Source organism: Balaenoptera ricei, chromosome 8, assembly GCF_028023285.1.
Source record: "Balaenoptera ricei isolate mBalRic1 chromosome 8, mBalRic1.hap2, whole genome shotgun sequence".
Lineage (NCBI taxonomy): Eukaryota > Metazoa > Chordata > Mammalia > Artiodactyla > Balaenopteridae > Balaenoptera > Balaenoptera ricei.
In genome coordinates, this window is record NC_082646.1 from 103204570 (window position 1) to 103227553 (window position 22984).

Below are 22984 nucleotides of genomic sequence, written 5' to 3' on the forward strand. Positions count from 1 at the left end.
TAAGAAAGGATACAGGACATGAAAGTACCAGCAAGCACAATATCAACATAGAGGAGACGTTACAAGTCCCAGGCACAGCTTCTGATGTTCCGGTCACTCTGTGCTTGATATGAGCATGGCCATGAGTGGCTTGAGTAAGATGGACAACCTTGGCTCAAGGAAACCAGCAGTGCTGGGGTCTCTTCACCTTTTATACCTACCTAGTTATACACCTCCTCAGGTATACGTGACTAGCTCTCACTTTCTGGGGGCAGCAACAACAAAGCAATACGTAGTCTTTATCTAGATTGTCATTTATTTTGTACCTGGTATAGGTGAATTTATAACAATTTCTTGAGTTAACGTTAGGAGAGTTAACTGAGGGTCAGATTCCCAGGCATCCGTGAAAGCGAGATGACAGGCCATAGACCCAGCTGTAAATCCTTACCATCCGGCTTCCCACTGATGACTCCTAACTGGAAGCCAGTTAGGAGAGGGGTGTGGTGGCGTGTGGGGCAGATGTTTGCAGGGATCAGCCCTCTGATTCAGAGCTGAGCAGAGGAAGGGCAGGGAATGGCTCTTAGAGTAGTCAAGTGACTGGCAGACTCTCTTAACTTCTACAATTGTCTTCGGCTTCTACCATCACATCAAACTCAGCTGACATTACGTACAAATTGTTTCCACATGCAATGGACAAATTTCAGTTTTCACTTAACTTGGCCCCCTTTTGAAAAAACAGCTTTTTTTTTTTTTTTGAGATAATAATTCGCGTCCTATACATTTCAGCCATGTCAGGTGGTTTCAATGGTCTTTCACGTATTCACAGATATGAGCATTCACAGATAGGTGCGACCATCACCACAGTCAATTGTAGAACATTTTCATCACTCCAAAAAGATCCTTTGCCTATTTTTAAATTGGAACATTTGTTTTTTTATTATTGAGTTGCAGAGTTCCTTATATATTCTAGATACAAGGCCCTTATCAGATATATGATTTGCAAATAACTTCTCCCATTCTGTGGGTTGTCTTTTCCACCTGAACTCTTAAAAGCTTTGAATATAGTTGATTCTCCAGTTTGAGACACATTTCCCACATCACTTTTGTGGCAACAGCATCAACCTCCACCCCTGTTGTCCTCCCAGTTTTTTTGACTACTCCTTCTTTGTACTCACTACCAATATATATAATTTTAAACTTTAAATGTTGTATGTTCTCAGGGCTTTGTATTAAACTATTATTTTTTCTCATGCTACGTACTCTAGATGTTCTCACATCCAGGTTGAAGCCTTCAAATATTCTAATATTTTCCACATTTTTATTCCTGTCTTAGATTCCTCTCTCAGTCCCAACTTATGGCCAAATGTTTTCTCCACATTTCTACTTGGATGTCTCATAGGAATCTCAAAATCAGCATATCCAAAACTGAAATCTTTTTCTTCTGCTGCTAACTTGCTCCTTCATTAGTACTGCCATCCTTGCTACTAAATAATAGCTGTGTGACCTTAGGAAAGTGCCTTAACCTCTCTGAGTCTCAGTTTCCTTGTCTGTAAATTGTAGATAATAATAGTTCTTCTCCCCTAAGTTTTTGTGGGAATTTGATGAGTTACTGTAAGGGTGATTAGAATAGTTCCCTGTATATAATAGGCAGTACATAATTGTTAACTCTTATTATCTCACTAATAACTATCAACTCAGTTGTATATACCTGAAGTCTGGTTGTCAAGCCTGATAACCTCTATCTCCCTCAATCACTGATCTAATCAAACACTCTACTTTCTGGAACCTGCTTCTTTCTGCCGTTACTGCCACGACTCTGATTTAAATTACCATAATTTCTGCACCCTCACAGTAACTTCCAAATTTTTGTCTTAGCCACTTGTACCCCCTTCCAATTCATTCTCCATTCAACTCCTAGAGCAGCAATTCTCAAACTTGATTAATACATAGACCCCATTTAAAGGAAAGGAATTCTCAAGGAACACAGTTTGACATCCACTCTCCTAAGACTTTTAATCTATGAAAATGTCAGTTTTGAATTTTCCTTGCTGTAGAGATTCTTTATCATTGTGCTGGTAATGTTTTCAACAAGTTACTTAAACACCCACAGAATTGAAAATATATCTGTGATTCTTTGGGCTTGGAGTATTCGATTTCACACCTAAAGCCAGAATTCTGATTACTTGCTTCCCAGTTAAAACCTTGCAGGCTTCCATTGCTCTTTGAATAAAACTCCATATTTTAAATGTGATCTCTAAGGACCTGTACCTTCTGACCTTGGCCTGTCTCTCCAGCGTTACCTCACTGTCTGGTATATTAGGTTCCAGCCTCACTCTTTCCAGTTCTTCTATTGTGCCATGTTCCTTCCTGCCTCAAGGAGTATTTGCATGTGTGGTTTTCCTCTTTTGAGTGCTTGTCTTCAGGTGGCGATGCTTCCTGTTCCCTCAAATGGCCTGCTCATCCTTCAGCTTAAATACCACAGTAGTCCCCCCTTATCCATGGTTATTCTGTTACCTGTGGTTTCAGTTACCTGTGGTCAACCGTGGTCCAAAAATATTAAATGGAAAATTCCAGAAATAAACAATTCATAAGTTTTAAATTACATGTCATTCTTAGTAGCATGATGAAATCTCATGTCTATGGCTCCATCCCTCCTGGGACCTGAATCATCCCTTTGTCAGGTGTATCCTGCCCATTAGTCACTTAGCAACTGTCAGGGTTATCAGATCCACTATTGTGGTATCACAGTGCTCGTGTTCACGTGACCCTTATTTACTTAATGGTGGCCCCAAAGTGCCAGAGTAGCAAAGCGCCATGCTAACAATTCGCATACGCCAAAGAGAAGCTATACGTGCTTCCTTTAAGTGAAAAGATGGAAGTTCTCCACTTAATAAGGAAAGAAAAAAAAATTGTATGCTTAAGTTGCTAAGGTCTACAGTAAGAACGAATCTTCTACCCATGAAATTATCAAGAGGGAAAAAGAAATTCGTGCTAGTTTGGCTGTCACACCTCAAACTGCAAAAGGGAAGGCCACAGTGCATGAAAAGTGCTTAGTTAAAATGGAAAAGGCATTACATTCGTACAATAAGGTATTCTGGGAGAGAGAGGCCACATTCACCTACCGTTTATTATAGTATATTGTTATAATTGTTCTATTTTATTACTAGTTATTGTTCTTAATCTCTTATTGTGCCTAATTTATAAATTAAACTTTATTATAGCTATGTACGTATAGGGAAAACAGTATAGATAGGGTTTGGTACTATCCTCTGTTTCAGGCATCCCTTGTGGTTAAGGGGGACTATACTTCCTCAGGGACACTCTCTTGGCACCTCCAGACTTGGTTGTGTTCCTCTGTTATCTACACCCTTGGCACTCTGTACTTTCCTTTGTAGCACATAGGAGAACTGCAATTAGTTATTTGCAGAAGAATTATCAATATTTCTTAACTGTCTTTGTTTAATGTTTGTTTCCCTGCCAGGCAGTGAGCTCCTCAAAGGCAAGGGTAAATCTTCCTTGTTCACCATTGTATCTCCTACTGCACCATGTAAAATGCCTGCTACGGGAGAGGTGGTCAAATATTTGCTGAAAGGAACCGCCCCAGATGCTTAAACCAAATAATAAATTAATAACATGTATTGACCTATAATCACACTGGAATAAATGTTAGAAGTTTACATAGGAACAAACTAGAAAATAAAAGTAAAAGATTGAGGTGGTTTCCAGCAAGATTGAGAGAGAATTCAGGATTTAAGCATCTGGGGTCTGAAGTCAAGGTCACCCAAGTATTAAGTACGTTAGAGTCATCTATTATTCAGTATTTCTTTATCTAATCAAGTAAATGCACTATGAGATAATCTGTACTCCTTTTGTTTCGCCTCTGTACATGCTGTTAAACACGACTTATGTAATTCCGTTTATTTGCTTGATTTACTAGAGGTGAACATTGAGGGGTGAACCAGGATGTCTAGTAAAATCCAGGTCCTTCAAGGTCATTGGCTGAGCTAGACAAGGTCCTAAGAGCTTCCAAGGAGATCAGTAGATATGGCCCAGGACCAGCTACTCTGAGCTGAGCCCAAATGGCCCAGGTCTGTTCCTATCCAGCATATATGGGGACAGGAGCAAGGGTACAAATGGAAGCACATGTTCCAGATATCTTATAAAAGTTATAAATCAATCAAAGAAACTGTTAAACAAGATATGTTCTGACCTCCTATTTTGACGAACCAACTTTCATAATGAGATAGAAAGGCAGATTTTAATTTGGAATTTTCAGAGTCCTCAGAGTTCTGTGTTGGAACATTGCAATGTGGTGAGAACCACCATTTATCTCCACTCCACTTCACTCTCCTACCCATAGCCTGTGGCCCAATTTCTCCTCTCTTCCCAATCCCACTCCGATCTGTGTTGTGAGGGCCCCCCCCCACATGGAGAGCATGGGTGTGGACACTACAGATGACGTGTCCAAGCTCTGGTCATATTTCTAGTAGGCAACTACCTTTTGGTCACCCACTGGGCCAAGGGGTACCCACACCGGGGAGGACAGACTCAGGGGAGAGACTCATGTGGGCCTTCGGTGTGAAATGAGGGCCATTTGGGTAGAAAATTCTGGAGGTTTGGGCTCTTGGTGGCTTGTCATCTTGATCCAACACATCTTCTCCCCCAGGCGAAGGGCACAGTGGAGAAGGCCAGAGTGAAGCCCTCTGAAGCCTGAGTCGTGAGCAGCGGTCCTTCCTTCCCAGATCTAGAGGTGATACAAAATGGCCTGGTGGCATGCTGATTTATCCCACCCCTTTTTTCCTATTATAATATGTGGATGTCTAGAAGAAGCTACAATTGGGAGGAGGGAAGTGCTGCCTTGGGTGAAGGTTTTTTTTTTTTCCTCTTATGGAAAGGCTTTGTTCAGACTGCTGATTCTGGAATTAGGCCCAATATCATGCTGGTTGGACTGGTCTCTCTGTTTTCTTTTAGATCATTCCAGATCCTCAAAAGGGCACAACTACTAGCACAAATAACATAAATGTTTTACAGCATTTAAATTATATAGGTGCTGGAAATACCAGGAGAATATATGAAGGGAAGTAAGATTTGGAATCATTTTTTTATTCCTCATTGATGTATCAAAGATGACATTTATGGTGCAATCTCTAGTCACATCTAGTTTTTAATTTAATATTAAGATCTTACACTTCAAAGGACATAGAGGATTTATAACGTTGGTGGTTAAAAAAGAAGGCTCTAACGTAAAACAGATGAAAATGAAATGGAAATCACTGAAGGAGAATTGGAGGCCTCCCTCCCTCCCTCCCTCATCAGTAGTCCTGAGGACCTCTGCTCCAGGTTTCTCAAAGTATGAGAAACCTCCACGAATCACCTGGGGCAATTGTTAAAAATGCAGATTCCTGGGCCTTGTCCCTCTGGTTTAGACTCTGGAAATGTACATTTTTTCAGAAGAACCTGCAGTGACTCAGATGTCCTCTAAAGCTTTCAGCTACAATTAGATCCCATTGGACTGGAGTGGAACTAAGACATCTGTATTTTTAAATAACCCTCCTGTTAATTTTGATAATTAACCTAAAGTTTGTGAGCCACTGAACTATGTGGTCCTCTAAAGTAATATTATCTGAGTCAGTGGTTCTCAAAGTGTGGTCCTGGGACCAGCACATCAGCATCACCTGGAACTTTCAGAAACACACATTCTTAGGCCCCATGGCAGCCCCGAATTAGAATCTGGGGCACAGCCTAGCAATCTGTGTTTTAACAAGCCCTGCAGGTGATTCTGATTCTGCTAAGGTTTGAAAACCACTGGCTTAAAAGATCTCCCTAAATGTCTTTCCCCAACGATTCAATAAACACACACTGAGGCTCTGAACATCTTCTCCCAGGAACTTCAGAGGGCCTGGAGAAGTCACAGTTCTCAAAGATTTGCTGGTGGCATTTTCTTTGCATCCCTGATTTCGGTAATGGAGTGATCAGGAGAATGTCAAGTTTCAGGTGGTAGAAAGAAGTCTTTCTCTGAATATAAAAAATGCTGGCTTTTATAAAGAGTTTAATTTCGTTCTTTGTGCTTTCCATATTTTCCAGATAGTAAGCAATTTGGATCAGCAAAAACAAACCATATTCCTGGAAAATAAAATCAATCAGCACAAAGTGACTTGTAAATGCAGTCAGCTGGGTGTGGCATTGGCTATAAAATTATTCAAAACAGGCCAGGTGCTGTCAATTTCCTGTGTTTTTCCAGGGTCTTTGGTTGGGAGCTGACATCGTGAAGGCTTCTGTGGGGTTACGATCAACTTTACTTTTCTGCATAATTTTGGCTTCTTCTGAGCAAGAGTCAGGTACAAGAGCAACCCTCATGTTTTGCTGAAGGTGTAGAGGTTGCTGGGTCTTTTGTTCTGTGCTATTTTGAGTAGAAGTGACTTGCCATTTTATTTTCCTGACTTCTGTAGTGGTGTTGCTTCCTCTCTTTTGCCCTCTACCTCCCCACCCTCCCAAAGCAAGTGATTTCTCTAGTTTATCCTCATGCTTGGGAAAGAGCTTTTTTTTTTTTTTAATTTTTAAATTTTATTTTATTTATTTTTATACAGCAGGTTCTTATTAGTCATCAATTTTATACACATCAGTGTATACATGTCAATGCCAATCGCCCAACTCAGCCCACCACCACCACCACCACACCCCTGCAGCTTTCCCCCCTTGGTGTCCATACGTTTGTTCTCTACATCTGTGTCTCAATTTCTGCCCTGCAAATCGGTTCATCTGTACCATTTTTCTAGGTTCCACATATATGTGTTAATATACGATATTTGTTTTTCTCTTTCTGACTTACTTCACTCTGTATGACAGTCTCTAGATCCATCCACGTCTCAACAAATGACCCAATTTCGTTCCTTTCTATGGCTGAGTAATATTCCATTGTATATATGTACCACATTTTCTTTATCCATTCATCTGTTGATGGGCATTTAGGTTGCTTCCATGACCTGGCTATTGTAAACAGTGCTGCAATGAACATTCGGGTGCATATGTCTTTTTGAATTATGGTTTTCTCTGGGTATATGCCCAGTAGTGGGATTGCTGGATCATATGGTAATTTTATTTTTAGTTTTTTAAGGAACCTCCATATTGTTCTCCATAGTGGTTGTATCAATTGACATTCCCACCAACAGTGCAAGAGGGTTCCCTTTTCTCCACACCCTCTCCAGCATTTCTTGTTTGTAGATTTTCTGATGACGCCCATTCTAACTGCTGTGAGGTGGTACCTCATTGTAGTTTTGATTTGTATTTCTCTAATAATTAGTGATGTTGAGCAGCTTTTCATGTGCTTCTTGGCCATCTGTATGTCTTCTTTTTTTTTTTTTTTTAAAGATTGTATACTTTATTTTTTATTTATTTATTTTTGGCTGCATTGGGTCTTCATTGCTGCACGTGAGCTTCCTCTAGCTGTGGTGAGTGGGGGGCCACTCTTTGCTGCGGTGCGCAGGCTTCTCACCGCGGCGGCCTCACCCATTGCAGAGCATGGGCTCTAGGCACGCAGGCCTCAGCAGTTGTGGCATGTGGGCTCAGCAGCTGTGGCTCGTAGGCTCCAGATGCAGGCTCAGCAGTTGCGGCACATGGGCCTAGCTGCTCCGCGGCATGTGGCATCCTCCCCCACAAGGACTCGAACCTGTGTCCCCTACATTGGCAGGCGGATTCCCAACCACTGTGCCATCAGGGAAGCCTGTATGTCTTCTTTGGAGAAATGTCTATTTAGGTCTTCTGCCCATTTTTGGATTGGGTTGTTTGTTTCTTTACTATTGAGCTGCACGAGCTGTTTATATATTTTGGAGATTAATCCTTTGTCCATTGATTCATTTGCAAATATTTTCTCCCATTCTGAGGGTTGTCTTTTCGTCTTGTTTATGGTTTCCTTTGCTGTGCAAAAGCTTTGAAGTTTCATTAGGTCCCATTTGTTTATTTATGTTTTTATTTCCATTACTCTAGGAGGTGGATCAAAAAATATCTTGCTGTGATTTATGTCAAAGAGTGTTCTTCCTATGTTTTCTTCTAAGAGTTTTATAGTGTCTGGTCTTACATCTAGGTGTCTAATCCATTTTGAGTTTATTTTTGTGTATGGTGTTAGGGAGTGTTCTAATTTCATTCTTTGACGTGTAGCTGTCCAGTTTTCCCAGCACCACTTATTGAAGAGACTGTCTTTTCTCCATTGTATATCCTTACCTCCTTTGTCATAGATTAGTTGACCATAGCTGTGTGGGTTTACCTCTGGGCTTTCTATCTTGTTCCATTGATCTATGTTTCTGTTTTTGTGCCAGTACCATATTGTCTTGATTACTGTAGCTTTGTAGTTTAGCCTGAAGTCAGGGAGTCTGATTCCTCGAGCTCCGTTTTTTTCCCTCAGGACTGCTTTGGCTATTCGGGGTCTTTTGTGTCTCCATACAAATTTTAAGATTTTTTGTTCTAGTTCTGTAAAAAATGCCATTGGTAATTTGATAGGGATTGCATTGAATCTGTAGATTGCTTTGGGTAGTATACTCATTTTCACAATATTGATTCTTCCAATCCAAGAACATGGTATATTTCTCCATCTGTTGGTATCATCTTTAATTTCTTTCATCAGTGTCTTATAGTTTTCTGCATACAGGTCTTTTGTCTCCCTAGGTAGGTTTATTCCTAGGCATTTTATTCTTTGTGTTGCAATGGTAAATGGGAGTGTTTCCTTAATTTCTCTTTCAGATTTTTCATCATTAGTGTATAGGAATGCAAGAGATTTCTGTGCATTAATTTTGTATCCTGCAACTTTACCAAATTCATTGGTTAGCTCTAGTAGTTTTCTGGTGACAACTTTAGGATTCTTTATGTATGGTATCATGTCATCTGCAAACAGTGACAGTTTTACTTCTTCTTTTCTGATTTGGATTCCTTTTCTTTCTTTTTATTCCCTGATTGCTGTTGCTAGGACTTCCAAAACTATGTTGAATAATGGTGGTGAGAGTGGACATCCTTGTCTTGTTCCTGATGTTAGAGGAAATGCTTTCAGTTTTTCACCATTGAGAATGATGTTTGCTGTGTGTTTGTCGTATATGGCCTTTATTATGTTGAGGTAGGTTCCCTCTGTGCCCACTTTCTGGAGAGTTTTTATCATAAATGGATGTTGAATTTTGTCAAAGCCTTTTCTGCATCTATTGAGATGATCATATGGTTTTTCTTCTTCAATTTGTTAATATGGTGTATCACCTTGATTGATTTGCATATACTGAAGAATCCTTGCATCCCTGGGATAAATCCCACTTGATCGTGGTGTATGATCCTTTTAATCTCTTGTTGGATTCTGTTTGCTGGTATTTTGTTGAGGATTTTTGCATCTATATTCATCAGTGATATTGGTCTGTAATTTTCTTTTTTTTGTAGTATCTTTGTCTGGTTTTGGTATCAGGGTGATGGTGGCCTCATAGGATGAGTTTGGGAGTGTTCCTTCCTCCACAATTTTTTGGAAGAGTTTGAGAAGGATGGGTGTTAGCTTTTCTCTAAATGTTTGATAGAATTCACCTGTGAAGCCATCTGATCCTGGACTTTTGTTTGTTGGAAGATTTTGAATCACAGTTTCAATTTCATTCCTTGTGATTGTCTGTTCATATTTTCTACTTCTTCCTGGTTCAGTCTTGGAAGGTTATACCTTTCTAAGAATTTGTGCATTTCTTCCAGGTTGTCCATTTTATTGGCATAGAGTTGTTTGTAGTAGTCTCTTAGGATGCTTTGTATTTCTGCGGAGTCTGTTGTAACTTCTCCTTTTTCATTTCTAATTTTATTGATTTGAGTCCTCTCCCTCTTTTTCTTGATGAGTCTGGCTAATGGTTTATCAATTTTGTTTATCTTCTCAAAGAACCAGCTTTTAGTTTTATTGATCTTTATTATTGTTTTCTTTGTTTCTATTTCATTTATTTCTGCCCTGATCTTTATGATTTCTTTCCTTCTGCTAACTTTGGGTTTTGCTTGTTCTTCTTTCTCTAGTTCCTTCAGGTGTAAGGTTAGATTGTTTATTTGAGAGTTTTCATGTTTCTTGAAGTAGGCTTGTATAGCTATAAACTTCCCTCTTAGAACTGCTTTTGCTGCATCCCATAGGTTTTGGATCGTCGTGTTTTCATTGTCATTTGTCTCTAGGTATTTTTTGATTTCCTCTTTGATTTCTTCAGTGATATCTTGATTATTTAGTAATGTATTGTTTAGCCTCCATGTATTTGTGTGTTTTATGGTTTTTTTCCCTGTAATTCATTTCTAATCTCATAGTGCTGTGGTCAGAAAAGATGCTTGATATGATTTCAATTTTCTTAAATTTACTGAGGCTTGATTTGTGACCCAAGATATGATCTGTCCTGGAGAATGTTCTGTGCACACTTGAGAAGAAAGTGTAATCTGCTGTTTTTGAATAGAATGTCCTGTAAATATCAATTAAATCTATCTGGTCTGTTGTGTCATTTAAAGCTTCTGTTTCCTTATTTATTTTCATTTTGGATGATCTGTCCATTGGTGTAAGTGAGGTGTTAAAGTTCCCCACTATTATTGTGTTACTGTCGATTTCCTCTTTTATAGCTGTTAGCAGGTGCCTTATGTATTGAGGTGCTCCTGTGTTGGGTGCATATATATTTATAATTGTTATATCTTCTTCTTGGATTGATCCCTTGATCATTATGTACTGTCCTCCTTGTCTCTTGTAACATTCTTTATTTTAAAGTCTATTTTATCTGGTATGAGTATTGCTACTCCAGCTTTCTTTTGATTTCCATTTTCATGGAATATCTTTTTCCATCCCCTCACTTTCAGTCTGAATGTGTCCCTAGGTCTGAAGTGGGTCTCTTGTAGACAGCATATATATGGGTCTTGTTTTTGTATCCATTCAGCAAGCCTGTGTCTTTTGGTTGGAGCATTTAACCCATTCACGTTCAAGGTAATTATCAATATGAATGTTCCTATGACTATTTTCTTAATTGTTTTGGGTTTGTTTTTGTAGGTCCTTTTCTTCTCTTGTATTTCCCACCTGGAGAAGTTCCTTTAGCATTTGTTGTAGAGCTGGTTTGGAGGTGCTGAATTCTCTTAGCTTTTGCTTGTCTGTAATGCTTTTGATTTCTCCATCAAATCTGAATGAGATCCTTGCCAGGTAGAGTAATCTTGGTTGTCGGTTCTTCCCTTTCAGCACTTTAAGTATATCATGCCACTCCCTTCTGGCTTGTAGAGTTTCTGCAGAGAAATCAGCTGTTAACCTTCTGGGAGTTCCCTTGTATGTTATTTGTCATTTTTCACTTGCTGCTTTCAATAATTTTTCTTTGACTTTAATTTTTGCCAATATGATTACTATGTGTCTTGGCATGTTTCTTCTTGGGTGTATCCTGTACGGTACTCGCTGTACTTCCTGGACTTGAGTGGCTATTTCCTTTCCCATGTTAGGGAAGTTTTCGACTATAATCTCTTCAAATATTTTCTCTGGTCCTTCCTCTCTCTCTTCTTCTTCTGGGACCCCTATAATGAGAATGTTGTTGCGTTTAATGTTGTCCCAGAGGTCTCTTAGGCTGTTTTCATTTCTTTTCATTCTTTTTTCTTTATTGTGTTCCGCAGCAGTGAATTCCACCATTCCGTCTTCCAGGTCACTTATCCGCTGTTCTGCCTCAGTTTTTCTGCTATTGATTCCTTCTCGTGTAGTTTTCATTTCAGTTATTGTATTGTTCATCTCTGTTTGTTTGTTCTTTAATTCTTCTAGGTCTTTGTTAAACATTTCTTGCATCTTCTCGATCTTTGCCTCCTTTCTTTTTCTGAGGTCCTGGATCATCTTCACTATCATTATTCTGAATTCTTTTTCTGGAAGGTTGCCTATCTCCACTTCATTTAGTTGTTTTTCTGGGGTTTTTTCTTGTTCCTTCATCTGGTACATAGCCCTCTGCCTTTTCATCTTGTCTATCTTTCTGTGAATGTGGTTTTTGTTCCACAGGCTGCAGGATTGTAGTTCTTCTTTCTTCTGCTGTCTGCCCTCGGGTGGATGTCAAGAGCTATTTTTTATTTTTCCTTTTAGATGTAGGTATTTTCCACTGTGCAGCTCTCCACCCCATTCACCCTGCCTGGGGGAAAAGATTTCCATGCTTGGAGTTTCAGCTTTCTTTTCCATGTCCCATCCTGATCTACTCATTATCCAGCCCCCTGTCTCTGGTCATCCCCTGTCCCCTTCTTTTTGTTTATTTATTTAGTTAAAAAAATTTTTTTGGAGTATAGTTGATTTACAATGTTGTGTTAGTTTCAGGTGTACAGCAAAGTGAATCAGTTATACGTATACATGTATCCACTCTTTTTTAGATTCTTTTCCCATATAGGTACACTGGCTTTGTCATGTAGACCCAAGGCCATCACACCAGCTTGAGGCTCCCCCAGTCTGGGGGCAGTCCCACACAGCAAGTGAAGCAGAGACAACATCCCATGTTTAGCTTCAGTGTGTAGTTTTTAAGGAAATGGCACTGGGTGAAGGAGATGGAGGTTGTCTCCAGATAAGCCTGCAAATCTGACCTGAGGTTAATTTTCACTCACAACTGTTATGGCTTTATCTGAACAATCACACTGCATCTGTCAAGGGTGCTCTAAGGGGTATATATACATATACATAGATAAATCTATATATGTATCTATCTATATATATTATAATAAGAAGCTCAGATTTTCTTTCAGTGTCCTCTAGGACAAAAATTTCTATCTGAATCTTTCTTTTTTGGATTCTTTCAACAGTGTCCATAGGGTGTACTTCTTCTACATTCTGGGCTGTTGTTCCATTGACTGTACTTGGTCAAGGCCACCTCTTGCATTCTGATGAAGTGTCTCTGGGAACTGGCTCTCCTGTCACCAGCATAACTGAGAAGGGGTATGAGTTTAATTATCTTGTCATTGAGTGTGGGATTCGGAAAAAGGTAAGAGCTGTGACCATTTCAAAATAACAAACTACCCCCCCATCTTACCTTGCAGTGGCTGCTGTGCTTAGCTGGTGCAAGATGGGTGGAGTCAAGGTCAAAGCCAAAGGTGAAGAACCTGCTCATTTTTATGACACTTGAGTTTGATACTTTTAGAATAGAAAGACCAATGGGACCCAGGAATTGGCCTTGAAGAGCTCATGGCCCATTGGGGAGAATACATTGCAGTATATTTTATTATGACTTTTCAACCACTCGTACATCTTTGGTCCTTAGATCTCCTAAAGTCTAGAAACACTGAGAAGAAGATATCATTCCCAGTTTTCATATTAAATAACTGAGGCTAAAAAAGGCTAACAATTTACCCAAAGTCATGCAGCTGTCCAAAAGAGGAAGGACTGAAGCTTAGATATTGGTAAATTGAGATTTACATACTTCTTTGGAAGAAGGAGGCAATGGAAAATTGTGGATCACAATGTATGTCAGAGATACAAAGCACTGGGGGATTCAGAAGGAAAGATCTGAGAATGTTTGATGAGAGGTGAATTTGCTAGTACTTTGACAATTTTTACATCTCTGTCCGTGAATGAGTTTGGTCTATAATTGCCCTTTCAAATATACTCCTTGGAGTTATTGGCTAAGATTGTAACTTTTTGATCCTTGGTGGTAAAACCTCCTATTTTTCATTTTTCTTTGTGGTTATACAGCTAGAGTGAAGTCAAGTCTAGGTGACTTGTCTAAGGTAATAGAACTAGGGAACGGGAGAGCGGGAATGAACCTGGATTTTCTGACAGGAACTTTCAGGCAATTCAACATTGACCTTTGGTGGAGGGAGAAAAAGTGGACTTTGCACTTAACATGCAGTGGTTTTACAACATGAGCTAAAAAAATATGTATGTAGAGAAACATTATGTGGAGAATAACTCAACTATCTATTGAGAGGTGTGTGGTTTGTGAGTGATATAAACAATTCCAGTTTCCTTCAATTTACTACTTTGCATCCACAAAACTTGCTAATTCAACTTCTTTTTTTTTTTTTTAAGTTTTAATTTTTATTTATTTATTTATGGCTGTGTTGGGTCTTCGTTTCTGTGCGAGGGCTTTCTCTAGTTGTGGCAAGTGGGGGGCCACTCTTCATCGCGGTGCGCGGGCCTCTCGTCGTCGCTGCCTCTCTTGTTGCGGAGCACAGGCTCCAGACGCGCAGGCTTAGTAGTTGTGGCTCACGGGCCTAGTTGCTCCGCGGCATGTGGGATCTTCCCAGACCAGGGCTCGAACCCCTGTCCCCTGCATTGGCAGGCAGATTCTCAACCACTGTGCCACCAGGGAAGCCCTCAACTTCTTTATTTGAAGTACGCATATTTCTAATTTCTTTTGCCTTCATGTACCTTTCTCATATTTCAAAGCATGACTTATTATGGGCATAAGGGAAAAAACAACAAAGGCTAAAAGATTGATAGCATGGCTTTACAAAGTTTATACAATTAAATAAGAGATACTAAGAGCGATGCAGAGATCAACTACAATGTTTTTATAGGGACAAAAAACTATGAAATGAAACAATCCATCAGAGCTACAGATTTCTTTAAAGGTTATTTTCTCAGGGCATGAAAACCATTTTTAAAGTTTTCAGTATTACAAGACCTTTTGAAATTATACTTTCAAGGATAGATTTGTATGTGTGGAACAATTTGGTTTACGGTTTTGAAAATTCTCAAGTTCCAGGAGTGGGTGGAGGGGTGGGGGAGGGGGATTTTGGTTTAACACCTTACCAAGTCAGATTCTTTGAACAAGTTTTATGGTACAAAGGATCTCTTCCTTGGTGGCTTCATTTCTTTCTCAGGTTTACTTTTATTTATTATGAAGATTTTCCATCAGAGGGTAGCATCTAGAATTCCATTAGTTAATATTAAAAAAAAAAAGCAGGGCTTTATCACTCGGTTTAACTACACGTCATGGAGTAGGGAAGAAGAGTTTATTTAAAAAATTAAAAAGTGTACAATATAGTGGTTTTAGTATATTTACAAAGATGTGCAATCATCATCACTATGTAATTCCAGAATATTTTAATCAGCCCCAAAAGGCACCTTGTATCCATTAGCAGTCACTCTACAGTCTCCTTTCCCCCAGCTCCTGGAAACCACTAATCTAATTTCTCTTTCTATAAATTAGCATATTCTCGACATTGCATATAAATGGAATCATGTAATATGTAGCCTTCTGTGACTGAATTCTTTCACTTAGCATGTTTTCAAAGTTTATTCATATTGTAGTATATATCAATACTCAATTCCTTTTCATTGCTGAATAATAGTTCATTGTATGGATATACCACACTTGGGTTGTTTCCACTTTTTGGCTATTATGAATAGTGCTGCTATGCACATTTGTGCACAAGTTTTGAATTATCTTGGGTAAATATGTAGAAGTTAAGTTGCGGGGTCATGTGGTAACGCTAAATTTTTGAGGAACTGCCAGACTTTCGCAAAGTGACTGTCGCATTTTACATGCAGTGTATGAGGGTCCAATTTTTCCACATCCTTGCCAATACTTGCTATTTTCTGTCTTTTGGATTCTGGTAACCTTAGGGGGTGTGAAATGGTATTATTGTAGTTTTGATTTGCATTTCCCTGGTGACTAATGATATTGTGTATCTTTTAATGTACTTATAGGATGAATTTCTTTCTTTTTAAAAATTTTTATTGAGGTATAATTGACATATAACATTACATTAGTTTCAGGTGTACAGCATAATGATTCAATATTTATATATATATTACAAAATGATCACCATGATAAGTCTAGTTAATATGCATCACCACATGTAGCTTCAAAATTTCATTTTCTTGTGATGAGAACTTTCAAGATATACTTAAAAGTATACTGAAAATATGCAATTCAGTATTATTAACTAGAGTCACTATGTTGTACATTACATCTCCATCACTTATTGATTTTGTAAGTGGAAGTTTGTACCTTTTGACCCTCTTCGCCCATTTTGCCCACCCCCAATCCCTGCCTCTGGTAATCACCAATCTGACCAGTCTGTTCTCTGTATGAGCTTGGGGTTTTTTGTTTGTTTTTGCTTTTTAAGTATATTATATATACTTTCCATATATAAGTGAGATCATGCAGTATTTGTCTTTCTCTGTCTGACTTATCTCACTTAGCATAATGCCCTCAAGGTCCATCCATGTTGTGAATGGTGAGATTTTATTTTTTATGCTGGAATAATATTCCATTTGTGTGTGTGTGTGTGTGTGTGTGTGTGTAGGTGTGTGTATATGTTTTCTTTATCCGTTCATTCATCAGTAGACACTTAGGTTGTTTCCATGTCTTGGCTATTGTAAACAATGCTTCAGTGAACATGGTGGGGTGCAGAAATTTTTTTGAATTGGTGTTTTCATTTTCTTCATATAAGTACCCAGAAGTGGAATTTCTGGATCATATGGTAATTCTATTTTTAATTTTTTTTGAGGAACTTCCATACTGATTTCCATAGTGGTTGCACCAATTTACATTCCCACCAACAGTGCACAATTGTTCCCTTTTCTTCACGTCCTCACTGACACTTGTTATTTCTTGCCTTTTTGATAATAGCCATTTTAACAGGTGTGAGATGATATCTCATTGTGGTTTTGATTTGCATTTCCCTGATGATTGAGCATTTTTTCATGTACTTGGTGGCCATCTGCATGTTGTCTTTGGAAAAATGTCTATTCAGATCTTCTGCCTGTTTTTAAAAATTGGATTTTTTTTTATTGAATTGTATGAGTTCTTTACATATTTTGGATATTAACCCCTAATCAGATATATGATTTACAAATACTTTCTCCCATTCAGTAGGTTGCCTTTTAATTTTATTGATGACTTCCTTTGCTGTGCAGAAGTTTTTTAGTTTGATGTAGTTCACTTGTTTATTCTTACTTTTATTTTTGTTGCCTTTGCTTTTGGAGTCAGATCCAAAACAAAACAAAACAAAACAAAAAACTATTGCCAAGACCAGTGTCAAGAAACATATTGCCTATGTTTTCTTCTAGAAGTTTTATGGTTTCAGATCTTACGTTCAAGTCTTTGATCCATTTTGGGTTAATTTTTACATATGGTGTAAGATAGTGGTCCAGGTTCATTTTTTGCATATGGCTTTCCAGTTTTCCCAACACTATTTATTGAAGAGACTGTACTTTCCCTAATGTGTATTCTTGGCTTGTCATAAATTAATTGACTATATATGTAATGGTTTACTTCTGGGCTCTCCCTATTGTTTTCCATTTGTCTATGTGTCACTTTTCTAGTATTTTATTAAGGAATTTCATATCTACATTCATACAGTATATTGGTCTGTAGTTCTTTTTGTGATGTCTGGTTTTGGTAGCAGGGTAATACTGGCTTCATAGAATGAGTTGAGCAGTTTTTGTCCTCTTCTATTTCTTGGGAGAGTTTGTGAAGCATTGGTATTAATTCTTTACATGTTTGCTAGAATTCACCAGTGAAGCCATGTAGGCTTGGATTTTTCTTTGTGGGTAGTGTTTAATTATTAATTCAATCTGCTTACTTGATCTAGGTCTATTCAAATTGAACATATTTTGAGTTAAGTCAAATTAAGACCAGGATTTCAGGAAAACTTCCAGAGAGCTCAAATAATGACGATTCTCCGGGGATGGGATTTCAGGGAGCCCCAGACTGCTCTGTGTTCCTCGGGTTCTGCTAGGCTGTGGGTTTTCATGACTACTCTGGAGCTGGGGAGATAGGAATTGGCATAGAACAAGTTAGAATGTCACAAAGCTCATTGTTCTTACTGAGATTCCACCGTTAGTCTTGAATACATGCTCCTTGGATGGTTGCAAGCCTTAGGTTAATTCCTAGAATTGTGAGAAAGTTAAATTTGACAGTTTCTGCCAGTTTTTTTTTTTTTTTTTTTGTCTTTTATTTTTTAGAAAAGTGAATTTTTGTTTTTGTTTTTTGATTTTAATTGAAATATAGTTGATTTACAATGTTGTTAGTTTCTGACGTACAGCAAGGTGATTCTGTTTTATATATGTATATATATATATTCTTTTCAGATTCTTTTCCATTGTAGTTATTACAAGATATTGAATCTGGTTCCCTGTACTATACAGCTGGACCTTGTTGTTTATCCATTTTGCATATAGTAGTTTGGGTCTGCTAATCCCAAACTCCTAACTTATCCATTACCCCACCTTTTCCCCCTCTGGCAACCATAAGTTTGTTTTGTATGTCTGTGGGTCTATTTATGTTTTGTAAATAAGTTCATCTGTATCATTTTGTAAACTCCACATGTTAAGTGATATTGTATGATATTTGTCTTTCTCTGTCTGACTTACTTCACTTAGTATGATAATCCCTAGGTCTATCCATGTTGCTGTAAATGGCAATGAGTCATTCTTTTTTATGGCTGAGTAATATTCTATTGTGTGTATATACCCCATCTTCTTTATCCATTCATCTGTTGATGGACATTTAGTTTGCTCCCACGTCTGGGTTACTGTAAACAGTACTGCTATGAACATTTGGGTGCATGTATCTTTTTGAATTAGAGTTTTCTCTGGACATAAGCCTAGGAGTGGGAATCCTGGATGATATGGTAACTCTATTTTTAGTTTTTAAAGGAACCTCCATACTGTTCTCCATAGTGGCTGCACCAATTTACATTCCCACCAACAGTGTAGGGAGGGTTCCCTTTTGGAGAAGTGAATTTTTGGTGATCTTTATTCTGCTATACTGGAACTTACTATTGAATACATTTTTAATTAATAAGAGAAATAAGGAGCACATAGTATCCATTTTCCATACTTTATATACAATTGATAGAATTTTGACTGAAATAACACATTTAATAGCAACACATGTTACTGAATGCTATATGTCTGTTAAATGTCCTTGGAAATATTTTATTTACATGAGAATATTTATTGTATAAATTAACAGGTTGAAAAATGGTAATCCAGTATGACAATTTAAAAATGAGTAATAGCAAAAGTATACACCTAAATGTGTTTACAGAGGTTGTCCCTGTGTTAGGATTATGGAAATTTTTATTTTGCCATAACACAGTGTTTTTGAATGTCTCCCCATTGAATTGTAGTCAGAAGACACAAAACTCCAATTATGGCTTTAAATACAAGTGCTTCTCTGTAATCTTTCTAGCACTGTGGTAATGTTTGAAAGCCAAATCTCCAGAGTAAAATTATTAAGTAGAAGCTGTAGCCTTTGTTTCTAGCCTGGCCATTCATCATTTCAATTTCACAATTTCAGTCTCCAGAAACGCTAACTGGTGGCACCGATGGTCCAGAGCCTGAGCTGGCATTTTCTTAGTGGTCTTTGTGGAAACAGTCTCTTCAGAATCCATGGGAAGAGACTTTAGTGTAAAGATCTTACATCTTGAATTGATCTGTTTCTTGTTCAAATTTCATTAAAACTCCTGTGTGAGATGGTATACTTCAATTAAAAAAGTCTTTTTTGTCCCATTAGCTTTTCTCCAGGGGAGTGATTTTTTATTCAGTTCTCTATTGTAACATAATGCACAAAGGAGTCACTGGAAAAATTCCTTTAAGGTGTATTGTTTTCAGGGGAGTGTCACGGGCCAGCTGGTTCTCATTTTACTTTCTATGAACTACTTGTTAAAAGTAAAATGTTTATAGCACAGGGAGATCAGCTCAGGGCTTTGTGACCACCTAGAGGGGTGGGGTAGGGAGGGTGGGAGGGAGATGCAAGAGGGAGGAGATATGGGGATATATGTATATGTATAGCTGATTCACTTTGTTATAAAGCAGAAACTTACACACCATTGTAAAGCAATTATACTCCAACAAAGATGTTAAAAAATAATAATAATCCAGATTTAGAGGTAAAAAAAAAAAATGTTTAGAGAGTGAAGCTCAGTGCAGTTTAAGTCCTAGAATGATTGGTGGGCACAGTTCCTCAGTCCAGGGAAATACTTATCCATGTCATTTGTTCATTGCAGATGCTCTGCCCAGATCCCCTTGGATTGTCGTCACCATTTCTGTGTGCTCCACCCCTTGATTCTGTGCAGTTTGGCCTTTACTGACCCCAGCTGGGCCTGGGAGTTTACAAAATTTCCTCTGCCCCTATTAATGAAAGCCTGGCTCTGTTGCCTGATTCAAGGACAAACTGTGAGGCAGGATTTGACTTTAAAGCTTTCTTGCAGGTTCTCCTGAGGCTAGGACTTTGACCGAAATAGCACACTTTTGTTATCTTTATCTTCCTTTTCTGTTTCCCTCTTTGCTTTATTGGGAGCACTTCTATGATAAATCCCCTGTATATAAATCTCTTTGTCAGATTCTGCTTTGGGGGAACACTACAAAGACAGTAAAATGGGTTAATACAGCTCAAAGGTTGATACGCTCAAGATCATGTAGTTAGGAGATGGCAAGTCAGGACCTAAACACACCGTCTCATATAGCTGCCTCTAAAGATCTGGAGATGCTTGGAAAAATAAGAATGGTAGACAAAGTACACATTGTCCACTCTTTAAGGCCAAACATTTAGACGAAATTAAATCCTGACTTCAGTTTATAATTCTTTATTCTATACAAGACCTAATGTTTTCCAATTTGGGTAATTTAGATAAATCCTATACACCCAAATGCACATAATTGGATTGAAAAAGTTTTTTTTCTAAAAGGGAATTCGGGTGCTTGTTTAATATAGATACCATGACCCTATGGCTTTTGGGAAAACGTCCTAAACTTTTTTTTTATATTTTAAGGATCAATGAAATAACCCTTTTACTGTTCTAGTATTTTATGAGTGGAAAATTTTAAAGATCTAGGACTCTTACTTTATGCTAGTGAGAGCTGTCTTTAGATAACTTCTTCATAAGGCTATCAGAGCTAACATTCTCTACAATGGGGAATAGATTCTTCAATAGTGGGTCATTGGGAGGCGGAGGGGGAATTCTTAATGTTATTAAGAATTAGTGTTATTCCCACTCCCCCTCCCCCAAAATCAACGTTGTCATAAATGTCAAAATTTCATTCTTTTTTATGGCTAATATTCCATTGTATATATGTACCACATCTTCTTTGTCCATTCATCTGTTGATGGGTGGACTCTGCAAAATAAGACAAACATAAAACAGAGTCACGAAGACAGAGAACAAACTAGTGGTTACCAAAGGGGAGGGAGTGGGAGGAGGGGCAACATAGGTGAAGGGAATTAAGAGGTACAAACTACAAGGTATAATATAATTTACGAGGATGTAATGTGCAGCACAGGGAAATAGTCAATATTTCATAACAACTTTTTATGGAGTATAATCTAGAAAAATATGCAATTTTTAATAGATCGTACACCTGAAACTAATATTATATTGTAAGTCAACTACACTTCAATAAAATTTTTAAAAAATCAAGTAGGGGCAGCGTGGTGGTGGTCTTGAACCGATGACTGTTAAAGTAGGGTGGACAACAATGAGTCCAGCCAAAATGAGACTCAATGGTTTATTTATTTATTTATTTATTTATTTATTTTAATTAATTAATTTATTTTTGGCTGTGTTGGGTCTTCGTTTCTGTGCGAGGGCTTTCTCTAGTTGCGGCAAGCGGGGGCCACTCTTCATCGCGGTGCGCGGGCCTCTCACTATCGCGGCCTCTCTTGTTGCGGAGCACAGGCTCCAGACGCGCAGGCTCAGTAGTTGTGGCTCACGGGCCCAGTTGCTCCGCGGCATGTGGGATCTTCCCAGACCAGGGCTCGAACCCGTGTGCCCTGCATTGGCAGGCAGATTCTCAACCGCTGCGCCACCAGGGAAGCCCCACCAATGGTTTATTTTTAAATTTAACCTGACATGCAGATTTTCTCTTCTTTAAAACTTGTAGCTCATCGTTTTTGGATACCACTCCAAGCACTATCAACAACAATCTTACAAAGTTCAAAAATGATATTCCCTCTGCCAGTTCTTGCTCTTCCTGGAACTTAACCAGCCCTTGCCTGTTTGCATTGCCTTGGATTCCATACTTCCAACACTCCTCGGTGAGGATCCTTAGAACAGGCAGCAGGTGCTGGGCTTGATATAAGGAGAGAAAAAGCCCAAAGCTCTGCTAATTAGTGTTTTTGTTTTGGTTTTTTGGTTTTTGTTTTAAATGGTGTCTACGTGATGTCTTGCATTAATTACAATCATGTTTGGAAAAAAATGCTGTTTCCATGTGTTTATATATGTTCTGGTCTTATTGATAAATCTTCCCTCACCCCAGTTATCACATCAGATTCATTAAATCTCCAGTCTGGTTTAAACCTAATCTGATAAGCAAACCATTTACTTTTAATAGCTTTTACTGGGATAAAACTTGTCAAGGGTCTCAATCTCCTCAACCATTCCCTCTGACGACTGGCACAGAGTAGATGCTCAATATTCAGTGGTCAGAGTGTTAGTCAATGTGTCTTCTGTACCGAGTGTGTCAGCAACTACACTGCAGCTGTTTATTAACTCCCTGTCTTTTTATTCCGCTGGTAAAGCCATCCCATCAGTCACTTCCACTTAAAATGCCTCATTCTTTAGTTCATGAGAGTCCAAATGTAGCTCTGTTCTAGATTATTCTGTGGCAATCTTGATAACTCTGTTACGATAGCATTCTTTAATTTTAAAACCAATCATTATAGATTTTGGAACTTTTCTGTGCCACGTCCTGAGAGGTCATCTAGAAGTTAGGGTTCAGGTAGTGCCTAATGCTTTATGTTTTTGTTTTTGAATTAATTAATTAATTTATTTATTTTTGGCTGTGTTGGGTCTTCGTTTCTGTGCGAGGGCTTTCTCTAGTTGCGGCGAGCGGGGGCCACTCTTCATCGCGGTGCGCAGGCCTCTCACTATCGCGGCCTCTCTTGCTGCGGAGCACGGGCTCCAGACGCGCAGGCTCAGTAGTTGTGGCTCACGGGCCCAGTTGCTCCGCGGCATGTGGGATCTTCCCAGACCAGGGCTCGAACCCGTGTCCCCTGCATTGGCAGGCAGATTCTCAACCACCGAGCCACCAGGGAAGCCCTGCTTTATGTTTTTAAAAAGTGTTTCTTATAAACAAGTGGCAATGTAGCCGTTG

General features: G+C 38.6%; 1 protein-coding gene across 1 annotated transcript; it reads left to right on the forward strand.

The window, feature by feature from the left end:
• Window positions 1-115: 115 nt before the first annotated feature.
• OOSP3 (oocyte secreted protein family member 3) lies at window positions 116-22484 on the forward strand. The gene is made up of 6 exons (XM_059929958.1): window positions 116-220; window positions 6221-6317; window positions 12739-12917; window positions 19407-19510; window positions 21773-21926; window positions 22410-22484. The coding sequence occupies exons 1-6, from the start codon at window positions 116-118 to the stop codon at window positions 22482-22484; spliced, it is 714 nt and encodes a 237-aa protein (XP_059785941.1).
• The last annotated feature ends 500 nt before the right edge of the window (window positions 22485-22984 follow it).